The sequence below is a fragment of the Pan troglodytes genome, chromosome 6, assembly GCF_028858775.2.
Source record: "Pan troglodytes isolate AG18354 chromosome 6, NHGRI_mPanTro3-v2.0_pri, whole genome shotgun sequence".
Lineage (NCBI taxonomy): Eukaryota > Metazoa > Chordata > Mammalia > Primates > Hominidae > Pan > Pan troglodytes.
Window position 1 is genome coordinate 111,808,272 of NC_072404.2, and position 17,341 is coordinate 111,825,612.

Genomic DNA, 17,341 nt, shown 5'->3' on the forward strand with positions numbered 1-17,341 from the left:
CCTCCCATCTCAGCCTCCCAAGTAGCTGGGACCACAGGTGTGCACCACCACGCCTGGCTAATTTTTTGCAGAGAAGGGGTTTCACCATGTTGCCCAGGCTGGTCTTGAACTCCTGAGCTCAGAAGATCCACCCACCTGGTTCTCCCAAAGTACTGGGATTATAGGAGTGAGCCACTGTGCCCAGCCTCCCCATGTGCTTCTAAAGTGAGATTTAGTTAAGCAAAACTGCAGTTGCACCTGGTTTTGCAGGGCCAGCTTCAGAGGCAGAAAAAGAGTGAGATTTCATGTTCTGACTGCAATTGGGTGATGCCTCCATTCCAGGCAAATGGTTCAGCCTTGACCTTTCTCCCGTCCCTGCAGTTAAGTGGGTCTGAACAGAACCTTGTTCCTTGCTTTTGTTTTTGTTTGAGACAGAACCTGTCTCTCTTGCCTAGGCTGGAGTTTAGTGGTGCGATCTCGGCTCACTGCAACCTCTGTCTCCTGAGTTCAAGCAATTCTCCTGCCTCAGCCTCCCGAGTAACTGGGCTTAGAGGTGTGCGCCACGACGCCCAGCTAATTTTTAGTATTTTCAGTAGAGACGGGGTTTTACCATGTTGGCCAGGCTGGTCTCAAACTCCTGACCTCAAGTGATCTGCCCACCTTGGCCTCCCAAAGTGCTGGGATTACAGGCGTGAGCCACCGCGCCCGGCCCCTTATTTGTTATTTGTTTCGTTTCGTTTTGTTTTTAAGATGGAGTCTGGCTCTGTCACCCAGGCTGGAGTGCAATGGTACAATCTCGGCTCGCTGCAACCTCCACCGCCTGGGTTCAGGCGATTCTCCTGCCTCAGCCTCCCAAGTAGCTGGGATTATAGGTGCCCGCCACCACACCTGGCTTTTTTTTTTTTTTTTTTTTTTGTATTTTTAGTAGAGATGGGGTTTCACCATGTTGGCCAGGCTGATCTTGAACTCCTGAGTTCAAGTGATCTGCCTGCCTCAGCCTCCCAAAGTGCTGGGATTACAGGCGTGAGCCACCATACCCAGCCGCGTTCCTTATTTGATGCTCTGAAGAAACACAATTGCAGGTAGACAGGGTGGCGCGACGTGATGATGAGATATATTAGAGCACTTGAATTGTCTGCAATGGTCCTGTGTGCTTCTGTTACAAAGTCCCTCTGAGTGGCTGCCTGGGGGCATGCTGCTCCTCTCCACGGTCCTAACATGCCAGCTTTGGGGGCACACAGCTTGCTGGTGTCTACTTCAGCTCATCACTGATTCCTGTGAGGTGACAGAGGCCTGGGCCTGCATGTACGGACCCAACCAGGGAACTGGGAGGGCTCCACAGAGCTACCGTGATGTTGCCCGGGCTCCTGGCCAGTGGGCCGTTGCTTAGCAACCGACTCATACAGTGTGGAGTGACCGGCCTCCACAGACAGGGGAGACATAGCCTGGGCCCAGCCTTAGGCAGGCATTGCTGAAGTTCCTGTCTTTTCCAAGAAGTTCAGACTCTTAGAATACCAACAGGAAGGGCCCTGGTCGAGCATGATGGGTCACGCCTGTAATCCCAGCACTTTGGGAGGCTGAGGTGGACAGATCACCTGAGGTCAGGAGTTTGAGACCAGCCTGGCCAACATGATGAAACCCCATCTCTACTAAAAATACAAAAATTAGCCAGGCATGATGGCACATGTCTGTAATCCCAGCTACTCAGGAGGCTGAGGCAGGAGAATCACTTGAACCCAGGAGGCGGAGGTTGCAGTGAGCCAAGATTGCGCCACTGCACTCCAGCCTGGGCAACAGAGTGAGACTCTGGCTCAAAAAAATAAAAAATAAATAATACCAATACGAAGAGCCCTTTTTTTTTTTTTTCAAGCAGAATCAAGTATGGATAAGTAATAGCAGAGCTTCCCATTTGGGGCAGTGGTGTGGCCTCCAGGGAGCGGGATTTGAGGACAACCCTCCGATTGTTCAGGGAGGCGTCAGTGTCTCTGTGGTCAGGAGACACTGGCTGTATCAGGATCCCAGCAGCGTCTCTTAGTGGCTGATGACCGTGAGCAAGTCTTAAGTCGATGCTCAGGAAATCTTTGAAAGAATAAATGAGTTTAACTTCCTAGTGCTTCTGTTTCTGTCTCTGTAAAAGGGATATAAAAAGCCAAACTCGGTCGGGCATGATGGCTCACACCTGTAATCCCAAGGCTTTGGGAAGCCAAGGCAGGAGGATCACTTGAGGCCGGGAGTTCAAGACCCACCCTGGGACACATAGCAAGACCCCATCTCTACAAAAATGTTTAAAATTCGCCGGATGTGCTGGCACATGCCTGTAGTCCCAGCTACTTGGGAGGCTGAAGGATCGCTTGAGCCCAGGAGCTCAAGGCTGCAGTGAGCTATAATTGCACCACTGCCCTCCGGCCTGGGTGACAGAGTGAGACCCTGTCTCCAATTGAAAAAATAAGAGGTAGGTGGCTCATGCCTGTAATCCCAGCACTTTGGGAGCCGAGGCGGGTGGATCACGAGTTCAAGAGATTGAGACCATCCTGGCTAACATGGTGAAACCCTGTCTCTACTAAAAAGACAAAAAAATTAGCCAGGCGTGGTGGCAGGCACCTGTAGCCACTCAGGAGGCTGAGGCAGGAGAATCGCTTGAACCCAGGAGGCAGAGGTTGTAGTGAGCCGTGATACCTCCACTGCACTCCAGCCTGGGCGACAAAGCAAGACTCCATCATGGATGGATGGATGGATGGATAACTCACAGGGTTACTGAGAGGACCCAGTGAGAAGACCTGGAAACCACTCACCCAGCACCCAGTGGCAGGGCAGAGCCTGGAAGGATCCAAGTGAGGCCTATGCAGTTACTGGCAGTGGAAGCAGCAGAGGACTGGCTGGCCCTGCCAGGGTCTTGCTGCCCGTGGCCAGGCCCCATCTCCTGAGGTCTTTCGTCTCCTCTAACACACATGGCCTCTGGGTTTGGCTGTGATGGGGTGGGACTGAGCCGTGGTAGATGCTTACATCAGACGGATTGCAAAGAGGGCCAGCTGTGCCCCAGCCTCGGAGACCCTGCAGCTGTGGGAATCCCGGTGCAACTTTCCAACTGAGGAAACAGATGCTTGCCGCGGGGTAGTATCCACTCGCCCGTGAGCTAATACATACCGAAGGCTGACCGTGGGCCGCTGCCTTACACGCTGGGGTTATTACAGGGCAAACCAGGAGCTCACCTTCTTGTGGGAGGGACAGACAGTAGACGTAATAAATAAGTGAATGAGATAGTTGCTTCGAAGGCGATCAATGTTATAAGGAGGATGGGAAGACCAAGTGAAAAGGGTTAAACTTTTTTTTTTTTTTTTTGGAGATGAAGTCTTACTCTGTTGCTCAGGCTGGAGTGCAGTGGAGTGATCTCGGCTCACTGCAACCTCCACCTCCCAGGTTCAGGCGATTCTCCTGCCTCAGCCTCCCAAGTAGCTGGGATTACAGGTGCATGCCACCACGTCCAGCTAATTTTTGTATTTTTAGTAGAGACAGGGGTTTCACCACATTGGCCAGGCTGGTCTCAAACTGCTGATCTCAAGTGATCCACTCGCCTTGGCATCCCAAAGTACTGGGATTACAGGTACGAGCCACCACACCTAGCCTTTTTTTTTTTTTTTTTTTTTTTGAGATGGAGTCTCACTGTTGCCCAGGCTAGAGTGCAGTGACACAATTTCAGCTCACTGCAACCTCCTCCTCCCAGGTTCAAGCAATTCTCCTGCCTCAGCCTCCCAAGTAGCTGGGACTACAGGTGCACACTGCCATGCCCAGCTAATTTTTGTTATTTTTAGTAGAGACAGGAGTTTCATCATGTTGTCCATTCTGGTCTCGAACTCCTGACCTCAGGTGATCTGCCCGCTTCAGCCTCCCATAGTGCTGGGATTACAGATGTGAGCCACCGTGCCCAGCCGAAAGGGGTTAAAGTTTTAAATCGGGTGGTCAGGGTAGGCCTCCCTAAGAAGTTCACTTCTCTGTTTAATTTATTATCTTTTTCTCTTTTTGTTTCAGACAGGGTCTCACTCTGTCACCCAGGCTGGAGTGCAGTGGTGCGATCTCAGCTCACTGCAACCTCCACCTCCGGGGTTCGAGCAATTCTCCTGCCTCAGCCTTCCGAGTAGCTGGAATTACAGGTGTGCATCACCATGCCTGGCTAATTTTTGTATTTTTAGTAGAGACGGGGTTCACCATATTGGCTGGGCTGGTCTCGAACTCCTGGCCTCAAGCGATCTGCCTGCCTCGGCCTCCCAAAGTGCTGAGATTACAGGCATGAGCCACCATTCCCAGACAGAAGTTAACTTCTTTTTTTTTTTTTTTTTTTTTGAGATGGAGTCTTGCTCTGTCACCCAGGCTAGAATGCAGTGGCGTGATGTCAGCTCACTGCAACCTCCGCCTCCCAGGTTCAAGTGATTCTCCTGCCTCAGCCTCCCAAGTAGCTGGGATTACAGGCGCCCACCACCGCACCCGGCTAATTTTTGTATTTTTAGTAGAGACGGGGTTTCACCGTCTTGGCCAGGCTGGTCTCAAACTCCTGACCTCAGGTGATCCACCCGCCTCGGCCTCCCAAAGTGCTGGGATTACAGGCGTGAGCCATCGCGCCCAGCCCAGAAGTTAACTTCTAAACAGTACTGGCAGAGCTGAGGGAACGAGCCCTGCAGATGTGAGAAGGAAGGACGTTCTAGGCAGTGGGAACTGCCAGTTCAAAGGTCTCGTGGTGCAAATGTCTCTGGAAACCAGCATGGCCGCAGCACCGTGACCAGGAGGAAGAGTGGGAGGCGATGAGGTCAGAGAGACCAAGGAGAGGCGGAGCATGGGGGCCTTGTCAGCCATTGCTGAGGCTTTGGTTTTTACTCTGAGTCAACTGGGAGGCATTGGAGGGTTTGAACAGAGGGTCCTGGCTCTGGTGGGGAAACAGGAAGTAGGATTTATTGGTAGGAGTGAGTAAGGAGGGGTCAGCACAGGGGAAGCCCTCAGAAGCTCACCCAGGAGGCCACAACTGGGGCTGCGTTTGACGCCCCCAGCCATGCCAGATGAGCTGCTTCTCAGCCACCATGTGGGATCGATTTCTTCCACACTGAACTTGGTCAAGGCCCGCTGCTTTGTGCTGTGGATCTTCTGGCAGCCAGGGAACTTAGACTTGGCCCTGCATATGGCCTCAATCACACGCTCATGGTTCTGCTCTTAGTACGGATAGACACAATGACCTGGCCAACATAAACCCTGGCTGTCACACCCTGGGGCTTTCCAAGGGCACCCCGAATACTTGCCTGGTGCCTAGACCACAGACAGCACGAGGTCAGAGACACAAATGTCCTGTGGAAAGAATTGTCTCCAACGTTCCTTAGGGCAACCCATGTAAGAAACAGACTGTGTGGCCGGGTGTGGTGGCTCACGCCTATAATCCCAGCACTTTGGGAGGCCAAGGTGGGTGGATCACCTGAGGTCAGGAGTTCAAGACCAGCCTGGCCAACATGAAGAAACCCTGTCTCTACTAAAAATACAAAAATTAGCCGGGCATGGTAGCGGGCGCCTGTAATCCCAGCTACTTGGGAGGCTGAGGCAGGAGAATTGCTTGAACCCCGGAGGCAGAGGTTGCAGTGAGCCGAGATTACACCACTATACTCCAGCCTGGGCAACAAGAGCAAAAATCTGTCTCAAAAAAAAAAAAAAAAGAGAAAGAAAGAAACAGACTGTGTACTTTACTGAGGAGGCTGCTGTTTGCAACCACTGCACCCTACAAGGTCACTATTTTTTTTAAGAGACAGGGTCTCACTCTGTTGCCCAGGCTAGATGGCAGTGGCATAATCATCGCTCACTGCAGCCTTGACCTCCTGGGCTCAAGCAATCCTCCTGCCTCAGCCTCCCAAGTAGCAGGGACAGGCGTGCACCACCACACACGGCTAATATTTTAATTTTTTGTAGCGACAGTCTGGCTATGTTGCCCAGGCTGGTCTCAAACTCCTGGACTCAAGCAATCTTCCTGCCTCAGCCTCCCAAAGTCCTGGGATTACAGGCATGAGACAGTTGCACCCAACCAACTTTTTAAAAGGCTCTCTCTGGCTGCTGCTTGGTGCCCAGATCATAGGTTGCAGAGGGAGGCCAATGAGGAGGCTGATGCCATCATCGCAATGAGAGGTGGTCATGACTTGGACTAGGTGGCAGCAGTGGTAAAAAGAGACTGGATTCTGGAGATATTTTGAAAGTAGAGCCAAAAATGAGACTTAAGGCAGGGGCAGTGGCTCACGCCTGTAATCCCAGCACTTTGGGAGGCCGAGGTGGGTGGGTCACTTCAAGCCAGGAGTTTAAGACCAGCCTGACCAACATGGTGAAACCCTGTCTCTACTAAAAATACAAAAATTAGCCAGGCGTGGTGGTTCATGCTTGTAGTCCCAGCTGCTCGGGAGGCTGAGGCAGGAGAATCTCTTGAACCCAAGAGGTGGAGGTTGCAGTGAGTTGAGATCATGCCACTGCACTCTAGCCTGGGTGACAGAGTGAGACTCCGTTTCAAAAAAAAAAAAAAGAGAGAGAGAGACTTAAGACAGATTCAGCATCAGGAGTGATGGAGAGGAGTGAGGCTACCTCCCGGGGTTTGGTCTGAGCCACCGAAGGGTCGCAGAGAGCTGGGTCAGGCCGGGAAGGGGGTCTCTGCCTATCCCTGCAGATGTCACCTCCCGAGGCTGGACTACAGGGGTCCACACTTGGGCTTGGGGAGTACAGACTTGGGGAGGAAGGGATCAGGCTGAAATTCAGACTTGTGAAGGTTGAAATGCCAGTAGAAAATCAAGTAGAAGATAAATCCAAGGAGAGGCGTGGACTGGAGTCCCACACTGGGGAGGCATTGGCTTGTCAATGGCATCCCGCATGGCCAGAGCGGATGAGGGGGCAGAGTGAGGCATCTGCGGACGGTCCCTGTGCAGCAGCAGCAAGAAGCTTAGCAGGGAGGGCAAGGACCAGTCAGGGAAACAGGGCAGAGCAGCCAGCCGGGGAAGGAGGCCCAGGAGGGTCGGTGACCTGGAAACTAGCTGCTAACACAGCAGCTCAGATGAGAGCTGAAAAACAAGGACGTGGCAATGTGCGGAGGTCATTAGGGACCTTGGCAAGGACAGTCAGCGTGAGGGGTGGCAGAGTCTGATGGGAAAGGCTTGAGGAATTGGAGGAGCGGAATTAGACGCTTGAGAAGAGACAGCTTCTTCAAGGAGTTTTGCCGGAGTGGGGTCAAGGGAAGGGGCGTGTGTGCATGTGTACATGCCTGCTAGGAGAACATGCTTGCATGCATGTAGAAGGCAAGAGCCGGTGCTGCAGGAGAGGGTGGCATTGCTGGAGACCCCATTGCATAGGGGTGGGGGCCAGCACCTGCAGGCATGGGGAGCCGGGCGGGGGGGCTCAGTGGTCACCTGAGGCTACCTGCAGGATCTACAGGTGCAGAGGCAGGGAGGGGTGGATGAGGCAGCAGCTTGGCCCCCTCAGTGTCCTCCTAGCAGAGATACCATGTGCACCAAGCGTCTCCACCATTCCTACCTGGCCTGCAAGTGATTTAATAAGACAGGGGCAGCCGGACATGTGGCTCATGCCTATAATCCCAGCACTTTGGGAGGCTGAGGCGGGTGGATCACCTCAGGTCAGGAGTTCGAGACCAGCCTGGCCAACGTGACGAAACTCTGTCTCCACTAAAAATACAAAAATTAGCCAGGCATGGTGGTGCATGCCTGTAATCCCAGCTGCTTGAGAGGCTGAGGCAGGAGAATCACTTGAACCTGGGAGAGAGAGGTTGCAGAGAGCCGAGATCATACCATTGCACTCTAGCCTGGGTGACGAGTGAAACTCCGTCTCAAAAGAAATAAAAAATAAAAAGACAGGGGCCCCTCGCGCCTTCAGGAAAACCGTAGGTACAACACCGCTGGCCTCGCTATGATAAGTCTCTGCATTTAATCCTTCTGCAGTCAGAAATCATGCCTAGACTTTTTTTGGGCATGGTGCAGAGAGGGACAGGGTCTTGCTCTGTCACCCAGCCCAGAGTGCAGTGGTGCAATCGTAGCTCTCTGCAGCCTGGAACTCCTGGACTCAAGCGATCCTCCCGCCTTAGCCTCCTGAGTAGCTGGGACCACAGGTGCACACCACGATGCCCGGCTAAGTTTTGTATTTTTCTGTAGAGATGACGTTTTGCCATGTTGCCCGTGCTGGTCTCAAACACCTGAGCTCCAGCGATGCTACCACCTCTGCCTCCCAAAGTGCTGGATTCCAGCCGTGAGCCACCGCACCGGGCCCTCCTGAAGTCTTGACCTTAAAGATGCTTTGATTCCCTCCTCCCCTCTGTGAGGTGCCCCCTCTAGGATGTCTTTGTGGGTTCTCCCAGAGGATGAGGTCCCAGTCTTTCCTGAGGGGAAGGGGACCGCCTTGGGCCCTTGCCCCACAGACTCCTTTCCTGAGCCCCTTTCCCTGTCTTATGCTCACTTATCCACCCGTCGCCTGTCATCCCTCTCTCCCCTAAACAAAATCTGTCCCTCTCTCCTGGGTTTCTGGGTTGCAGATGGTCCATTCCACACACTCTATGCTTCTCAAGATCCCCTCTCGGGCACACGTTACTGCTCTTCCACCACTTCTGCCCATCGGGCTGTGCCTTGCAGCCCTGCATGCCCCCACCACCTCGACGACAACACCTTCGCCTCGCTCAGCCTCTCTGTAGCTTCTGACCCCCTGACCCTCCGTATTCATTGACCCTCCTGCCTCATCTTGGTGCCTTCACATGCATCCTCCTGCTGTCTCCCCTGCCTCCTGCCGCTTCTTCTCAGGGTCTTTGTGGGACCCCCTTTGTGGATCACCCCCTGAAGCTCTGGCCACCTCACAGCAGCACTGTCTCAGGACCTGTCCACCACCCCTGATTTTCTGTATGAGCTGTTCTTGCATTGCTATAGAGAAATACCTGAGGCTGTGTAATTTATCAAGAAAAGGGGTTTCTTTGGCTCATGGTTCTGCAGGCTGTACCAGAAGCGTGGCGCTGGTGTCGGTTTGGCTTCTGGGGAGGCGTTGGAGGCTTTACTCATGGTGGAAGGCGAAGTGGGAGCAGGTGTGAGACATGGCGAGGCCAGGAGGAAGAGAGAGAGAATGGGGGTGGGGGAGGTGCCACGCTCCTTAAACAACCAGATCCCTATCTCAGAGACAGCACCGCGCCACAAGGGACCCGCCCTGTCCCCCAAACACCTCCCACCAGGCCCCACTTCCAACACTGGGGATTAATTACTTTTTTTTTTTTTTTTGAGACAGGGTCTCACTCTGTCACCCAAGCAAGAGTGCAGTGGTGTGATCACAGCTCACTGCAACCTCTGCCTCCTGGGCTCAGGTGATCCTCCCATCTCAGCCTCCCTAGTAGCTGGGACTACAGCTACACCACCACACCCAGCTAATTTTTTGTGTGGGTTTTTTTGTTTGTTTGTTTGTTTGTTTGTGTAGAGACAGGGTTTTTCCATGTTACCCAGGCTGGTCTCGAATTCCTGGGCTCCAGTGATCCTCCCTCCTCAGCCTCCCAAAGTGCTGGAATTATAGGCAAGAGCCACTGCACCTTGCTTGATTACATTTCAACATGAGATGTGGACAGGAATGAATATCCAAACTATATAATTCCACCCCACCCCCTCACGCAAATCTCATGTCCTTCTCACATTGCAAAATACAATCATGCCTTTCCAACAGTACCCCAAAGTCTTTTTTTTTTTTTTAGATGGAGTTTCACTCTTGTTGCCCAGGCTGGAGTACAATGGTGCCATCTCAGCTCACTGTAACCTCCGCCTCCCAGGTTCAAGCCATTCTCCTGCCTCAGCCTCCCAAATAGCTGGGATTACAGGCACCCGCCACCATGCCTGGCTAATTTTTTTTTTTTTTTTTTTTTTTTTTTGTATTTTTAGTAGAGACGAGTTTTCGCCATGTTGGCCAGGCTGGTCTCAAACTCCTGACCTCAGGTGATCTGCCCGCCTCGGCCTCTCAAAGTGCTGGGATTACAGGCGTGAGCCACCACGCCCACCCCCACAGTCTTAACTCATTACAGCATTTTGGTCACAACCATCGAACAAGTCTCTAAGAAGTTCCAAACTTTCCCTCATCTTACTGTCTTCTTCCAAGCCCCCCAAACGCTTCCAAGCCCTGACCGTTGGGGCCCTAGATCTCCTCAACCGGCATATCCAGCCTCAGGTCCACAGGTCCAAACCCCACCACACACATGCCCTTAGCTGTTCACAAGCACCTTCGTGCTTACCAGAACCGAGCCAGCCAGCTGTCCACCCCTTCCCCCACAGGGGGCCAGGCCCGGGCCTCCCCACCTGGGTTCTGTACAGCGATGGGGTCCACAGCTCTCTCTCCAGCTCCTTCTGTGGCCTCGCCCCAGAGCCCTGTACTCCAGAGGTTGAAGAACTTGCCGAAGGTCGTGAAATTCATAAAAGGCAGGGCCAGAATGCAAGCCCCGTTCTGGACTTGACATCAAGTGGCCACCAGAGATGTCACCCCAGCTTCCCCACATGCGTGTTCCAGCCTCCAGCAGAGAAGGCAGGGTGAGGCAGCCGGTGGGGGATAGGGGACCCTCCCGTGGCCGGTGAGGCCCTGTCCTTCTCTAAGTACATCTAACTGAGGCCCCTCTCTGGGGGAAGCCCGCACAGCCAGTCTCCTGGCCTTCGCTTCCTCCCAGCGTGGAGTGACAGTTTCAAAGCACAGCTCTGGTTGCTGCTGGGATCCAGCTGGGCTCTGGGACAGTGTCCAGATCCTGTCCCCTGCAGCCTCCAGTTCTCTGTCCACCCCCCTCTACCCACAGCCTTCCCTCCAGTCTCACCATCTGCCAGCCTCTGCTGCCTTGTCTTACCCAGCCTGTTCTCTCTGCCTCACGAGCAGCCATCCCCCAATTCTGCTGCCCGTGCAACTGGCCTGTGCTCCTATCACCCCAAGCCACCTCTTCAGGAATGGCCTCCCCCAACTACTCAGCCCTGCACCCTCAGATCCCCTCAGGAGCTAACCCAGTGCCCAGAGCATCTGCAGCAGCACCAATGGCCAGGCCTCCAGGCCAGCTTAACACATGGGCCTTTTCCAGGATAGCGGGCCACCAGCTGGGAACTGGGGCAGCCTAGGATAGAGGGTTTGCAGCCAGGGTGCTCACACCTGCACAGAATGTCACCTATATACACGGCAGGACTGTGTGCCCACCCCTGCAGTAGCAGACACAGGAACAAGTGCACGGGGACCAGGCCCACGCACCCCATCATCTCCCTGGTGCCCACGGATGGTGCTGGGAGCTGCAAGTTGCTGCCACCCCAGGCACCTGACCAAGACCACACTGGGGTGGTCACAGACTGGGGGCAGATAAAACAGGCAGTGCAAGGAATCATCTCAGCAGCTTTTTATCCACCCCTCTTGCCAGGCGCACACCTCCAGGGAAAAGGGCTCACTCTGGCCGGGCAAAAGTCACCTCTGCAAAGGTTCTCCATCTCAGCCCTGTCTCTCTGTCCCCCAGGCCCTCATCCCTGAGGTGGAATGTGGCTTCCCTGAGCCTTGTTGGAGCTTAACACCCTCTTTTTATCCCAGGAGTCTGTCCCCATGGTCCCAGCACGGTTCTTGGATGTGCTCCTGTTTGTGGCCAAACTGAAGCATCCCCTCCCTTGGTCCAGGACCTTCACCTCTATTAATGTGACCCAAGGCCCCATTAGCTTTCTGGTGGTTTCCTCTCCCTACATCTCACAACCGCTGTCCACCTCCCATCCTAAGCATCAGTGGCCGGCTCTGCCATCACATCCCACAGGCCAGGACCCAAGGACTCTGTACTCAGGCCAGGAGGGCATGGTATTTATTGTCTCTCTGGACCTCTCCCCTTTGGGGTCTCCTTAAAGTCCCTGCAGGTGGCCCAGGGCCAGCCCCAACCCTGCCCCCGACAGTCCTCCCTCCAAGGCCGGGTCCTGCCTTCAGGTCCTGCCTCTTCCCTCATCCCCTCCTCACTTCCGCAGATACCACCTTCCTGCCAGGGACCCAGGGGCTCAGTGAATGTCTGAAGGAAGAAATCCATTTAGGGGCCCAGTGCGGTGGCTCACGCCTGTAATCCCAGCACATTGGGAGGTTGAGGCGGACAGATCACTTGAGGTTGAGACCAACCTGGACAACATTGCTAAACCCCGTCTCTACTAAAAATACAAAAATTAACTGGGCACGGTGGCAGGTGCCTGTAATCCCAGCTACTCAGGAGGTTGAGGCAGGAAAATTGCTTGAACCTTGGAGGCGGAGGTTGCAGTGAGCCGAGATGGAGCCACTGCACTCCAGCCTGGGTGACTGAGTGAGACTCTGTCTCAATAAAATAAAATAAAATAAATCCATTCGGGGCCTGAACGAGGCAAGACTCTGGTGTGGGCAAGGGCTTAGACAGAGCTGGGGGTGGATGCCTTGGGTTTGGTCCCAGGTCGGGAAGCCTCCGTTCTTTGACTGTAAAATGTGAATCGTCTTTTCTGACTCATCTATAAGGACTTGGTGTGCAGTGGGAACCCAGGAGCATGTGGGGGTGAGGCTGGGCTGCCCCATCCTGGCCCAGGACACTGAGCCCAGCCAGGGCAGGTATGACAGCCAGTCAGCAGGCCGCGCAGTCAGGGATGAGTCCACGGAGGAGGCCGCACATACCATTTCCCTGGCACTGCCCACAGCCTGTGGCCTTTGTGCATTTCTGAGGCCACAGTGCCCCCTGGCGGCTCTGCAGCCTACCCCAAAGGACAGCGTCCTGGGTCTCAGGCCTCAGTCTCCCTCTCTGCGGCCCCAACAGCTCACCCTAAACAAGGTTTATTGTTACCATGTTACATGTCACCATTTGGGACCAGAAAGGGGGATCCAGTGGCCCTGAGCCGCACAGTCAACCAGAAACAGGGCCAAACCTCACCCTCAGGGCTGCCTGGCTCCTGGGTCACTGAAGTCCTGCCTGGCAATGCGTGCTTGGGTCTGGGTCCCTTCCCCGACGTCTCTCACCCTCCTGCAGGGCAGGAAAGTCACAGTTTGGATGCTTTGTTATAAAGATGACCCTGGCAACTGGAGGAGGGAGAGACAGACAGGGCTGTGGGTCGGGGGACTCCTTGGGGACCACGCCGCCCCAACCACTGCAGCTGGAGCCTCTGTTGGGGGCGGGACCAAGCACCTCTGTTGTCAGCCCAGAGGTGGCACCCCTACGCGCCCCACTGCACCCCCGCGGCTTTCTCTGCCTCTCCTACCCCCAGGCTTCCCACTGGACATTATCCCAGAACATCAGCTAGGAAGCAACTTGAGCCTCCTTGCCCCTGCCTGACAAGCAAAGTGAGACCCAGAGAGGGAAAGGGGCTGGCCATGGCCCCCCAAACAGCCGTGGGCAGAGCCACATTGCACCAGTTTCTCCTAATCCCTGACCTGAGCTCCTTCTCCTACCCAGGGGATTTCATCAATCCAGAGAGTGCTTGGGGCCAGGAGTGCCTCTGACAGTCAGGGAGGGCTTCCTGGAGGAGGCCCTAGGTCTAATGGGGTCTTCTAGGCAGTGGTGAGTTGGGAGGGAATAGCCAGCACTCTCACAGCATCCAGGCAGCCCTGCTTCCAGACCGTGGGTTGGAGAGGCAGAACCAGGGGAGGGCACCAAGGGTCCCACCAGGCTCCCTCTGACGGCCATGTCTTCCTTTGGCCACAGGACGCTGTGCGGAGCTGCAAGTCCGTATCACTGAGGCTGTGGCCACAGCCACTGAGCAGAGAGAGCTGATCGCCCGCCTGGAGCAAGACCTGAGCATCATTCAGTCCATCCAGCGGCCCGATGCCGAGGTGAGCCCACCCCCCTGCCCCATGCCCATCTCGCTACCTGCCCAACTGACTTAGCCTCTGCAAACACTGACTTCCCAGATTAGCCTGTGTCTCAGGCAGCTGGTGACAACCCAGAAGGGCTGTCACCTAAAACCATTGGGTTCTCCCTGCTTACTCCATGAATACCACCCTGCCTCCGATTTGGGGTGACAGGCCATGGGGCAGAGGCCACAGGGCTTCCTAGCGGTAGCACAGAGGCCCGTCTTTCCAGGCACTGCCCTGAGAGCAGAGGCAGAGGCAAGGCCAGGACCATGCACCCATCTCCCAGCTAAAGGACCTGGAGCCCAGAGATCACAGCAGGCTGGGACATAAACAGCCCAGGGAGGGCATCTCCTCGCCCACCTCCCATTCTATAGAGTCCACAGTAGGACTCCGGGAGAGAAGTCTGGGCTGTCCCAGGTCACGTGGCAGGCTGGTTGCAGGGCCAGGGAGGCCCAGGTGTCTGATGCATGTCAAAGCTGAGTGGCTTCGAGGAGAGCTGCACTGCTGCTGAACTCTGGCCTCAGGAGTGACTCAGGGCCCAGCCGTCTCTTCTTTGGTAGCTCATGCCACGTGTCCAGGTCCGGGCCCTCCTGCAGCCAGCCTGCACCCTGGATGGCCCCACCCACTCCTTGCCACACCCACCCTGCCATTTGCCTTGGCCATGCTGAAAGGGAATATTCCGTGCCCATTGTGCGGAGGCACCTCCTCATCGCTTCCTGTCACCTGCAGGGTGCCGCTGAGCACCGCCTGGAGAAGATCCCAGAGCCCATCAAAGAGGCCACTGCCCTATTCTACGGTAAGGAGAGGCCTGACCCATGGGAGGAGGGAGGAGGAGGGAAGAGGAGACAGGTGATACCGCCTGAGAACACAGATCCCCAAAGAGTAGTCCCTTCCTCTAAGAAGGTCAGGCCCCCACGCCTGCAATGCAGCAGCAACCTTCAAAGGGTCGGGTAAGGCTAGGTGTGGTGGCACACACCTATAGTCCCAGCTACTTTGGAGGCTGAGGTGGGAGGATTGCCTGAGCCCAGGAATTGGAGGCTGCAGTGAGCTATGATGGTGCCACTGCACTCCAGCCTGGGCGACAGACCGAGACCCTGTCTCTAAAAAACAAAAAGGTGAATGAGCCCTCAACCTGCCTTTCTGGATCTTAGACTGACACCCCCCACCTTGGGGCCCTGACCCTTCAGCCCTGCCGGTGGCCTGTGAAAGGCTGGTGAATGGTGGTCAGCCAGGCCTCACTGCCAAAGTGCAGCCGGAGGTCCATGCAGTGAGGGGAAGGCAGCCTCCTTGGGTATTGAGGACAGAACCTGAGGCTGCTGGACTGGGATACTGGGGGTGTGCCCATGCCTCCCCAGTTCCCCTCCTGCCCCTTTGCTTCCCCAGGGGATATAGGCCTAGTCTGACAGCTGCAAGGGTCTCAGATTCAAGGACAGAGTGACTGGGAGGGGAGTTCTGGGCCTGGCCCTCTGACAGCGCAGACGGGGGTGCTGGGCCCTTCCCCAGAGTGCGTATTGTCAGGTCAGCCCCTGCCATCCATTCTCACGCTCCCCGGTTCCCCTGGCTGTCCCCTCCCCTTCCCCGACCTGCCCAGCACCAGGGAGTCAGACACCATGTGGCTTCTACCCCATGGCATTTGGCAGAAATCCCCCAGGGCTGGGGGACCCACCCCAAAGGGCCGCCTGCTGGGTTCCACCTCCTGCCACCCCCCAAGCCACCCTCCTCTACCTGCTAGGACCTGCAGCACCAGCCAGCGGTGCCCTCCCAGAGGGCCAGGTGGATTCACTGCTTTCCATCATCTCCAGCCAGAGGGAGCGCTTCCGTGCCCGGAACCAGGAGCTTGAGGCCGTGAGTCACATCCTTCTCTCCCTGATGCTCCTTGGGCCCAAGGACACAGTTGGGGAACACACAGGCTTTCAGGAGAGAGATGCGGCACAGACCGTAAACCTCAGGGGGAAGAGATTTGTTCTGTGCAGTCAGGGAGGGCTTCCTGGAGGAGGTCATGCCACACTGGGCTTTGAAAGAAGACTCAGATGCTCACAGTAGAAGAGACACGGGGGCCAGTGAGCCAGAAGGGAGCATAGATCATTCCAGGTGAAACAAGTCGCCAGGCAAGTGCCCTCTTGCCAGGCTGGGGGGTGTGGCCTTCAATCTGCAGGGAGGGGCACCAAGGAAGGATTTAAGCCAGGCAGTGGCACTGCAAGAATGCAGGGTGAGCCAGGTGCGGTGGCTCACACCTGTAATCCCAACACTTTGGGAGGCTGACGCAAGTGGATCACTTGAGGTTGGGAGTTTGAGACCAGCCTGGCCAACATGGTGAAACCCTGTCTCTACTAAAAATACAAAAATTAGCCGGGCATGGTGGCGGGCACCTGTAGTCCCAGCTACTTGGGAGGCTGAGGCAGGAGGATCGCTTGAATCTGGGAGGTAGAGGTTGCAGTGAGTTGATGAGATCGTGCCACTGCACTCCAGCCTGTGTGACAGAGCAAGACTCCATCTCAAAAAAAAAAAAAAAATCCTTCCTTTTTAAGGCTGAATAATATTTTATTGTGCATATAGACCACATTTTGTTTATCCATTCACCTATTCATTTACATTGCTTCCACCTTTTGGCTGTGGCGAATAATTCTGCTGTGAACATGGGTGTATAAATATCTCTCCAAGTCTCTGCCTTCAATTCTTTTGGGTATCTACCCAGAAGTGGAATTACTAGATCCTATGGTAATTCTATGTTTAACGTTTTTAGAGGAAGCATCATACTGCCATATACTTTTTTGTACTGCTCAAGTTTTGGTTGTGTTTGTTTTTTGAGACGGAGTCCCGCTCTCTTGCCCAGGCTGGAGTGCAGTGGCACAATCCTGGCTCACTGCAACCTCCACCTCCTGGGTTCAAGCGATTCTTCTGCCTCAGCCTCCCAGATAGCTGAGATTACAGGCGTCTGCCATCACACCCAGCTAATTTTTGTATTTTTAGTAGAGACAGGGTTTCTCCATATTGGCCAGGCTGGTCTCGAACTCCTGACCTCAGGTGATCTGCCCACCTCAGCCTCCTAAAGTGCTGGGATTACAGGCGTGAGCCACCGCGCTGGCCACTGCTTGAATTTTGAATAGTGTGAAAGAAACACTTATTCAAGCATTTGAATAAATTGAAAACTGAGATTCCATTTCACGTTGCCTTTAGATTGGCAAATATTAAAACCACAGCGTGTGATTCCATGAATACGAACATTCGGTATAGGCAAATCCATAGAGACAAAAAAGAGACTGCCGGTTACCAGGCAGTAGGGGAGGAGGGAATGGGGAGTGACTGCTGGCAGGTTTGGGGTTTCTTATTGGGGTGATTTTAAATGTTCTGGAATTAGGTAGTGGGGATGGTTGCATAACATTGTGAATACAAATGACTGAACTGTACACTTTGAAATGCTGATGTTTATGTTACGGGTATTATATCTCAATAATAGTTTTTAAAAGGCTAATACCAATGACAAAAAAAAGTATGAAGAAATCTGACCAGGCATCGTGGCTCATGCCTGTAATCCCAGCAC

The 17,341-nt window shown here is 54.5% G+C and overlaps 1 protein-coding gene across 4 annotated transcripts in view; it reads left to right on the forward strand.

Moving 5' to 3' along the window:
- The window catches only part of CUX1 (cut like homeobox 1), a 468,245-nt gene that overhangs the window by 444,080 nt on the left and 6,824 nt on the right, over window positions 1–17,341 (forward strand). For all 4 annotated transcript variants that reach the window (XM_054656168.2, XM_054656169.2, XM_054656166.2 and 1 more), the window contains exons 15-17: window positions 13,652–13,779; window positions 14,530–14,596; window positions 15,533–15,645. In XM_054656168.2, coding sequence (XP_054512143.1) covers window positions 13,652–13,779; window positions 14,530–14,596; window positions 15,533–15,645 — 308 coding nt within the window. The remainder of the gene's footprint in view (window positions 1–13,651; window positions 13,780–14,529; window positions 14,597–15,532; window positions 15,646–17,341) is intronic.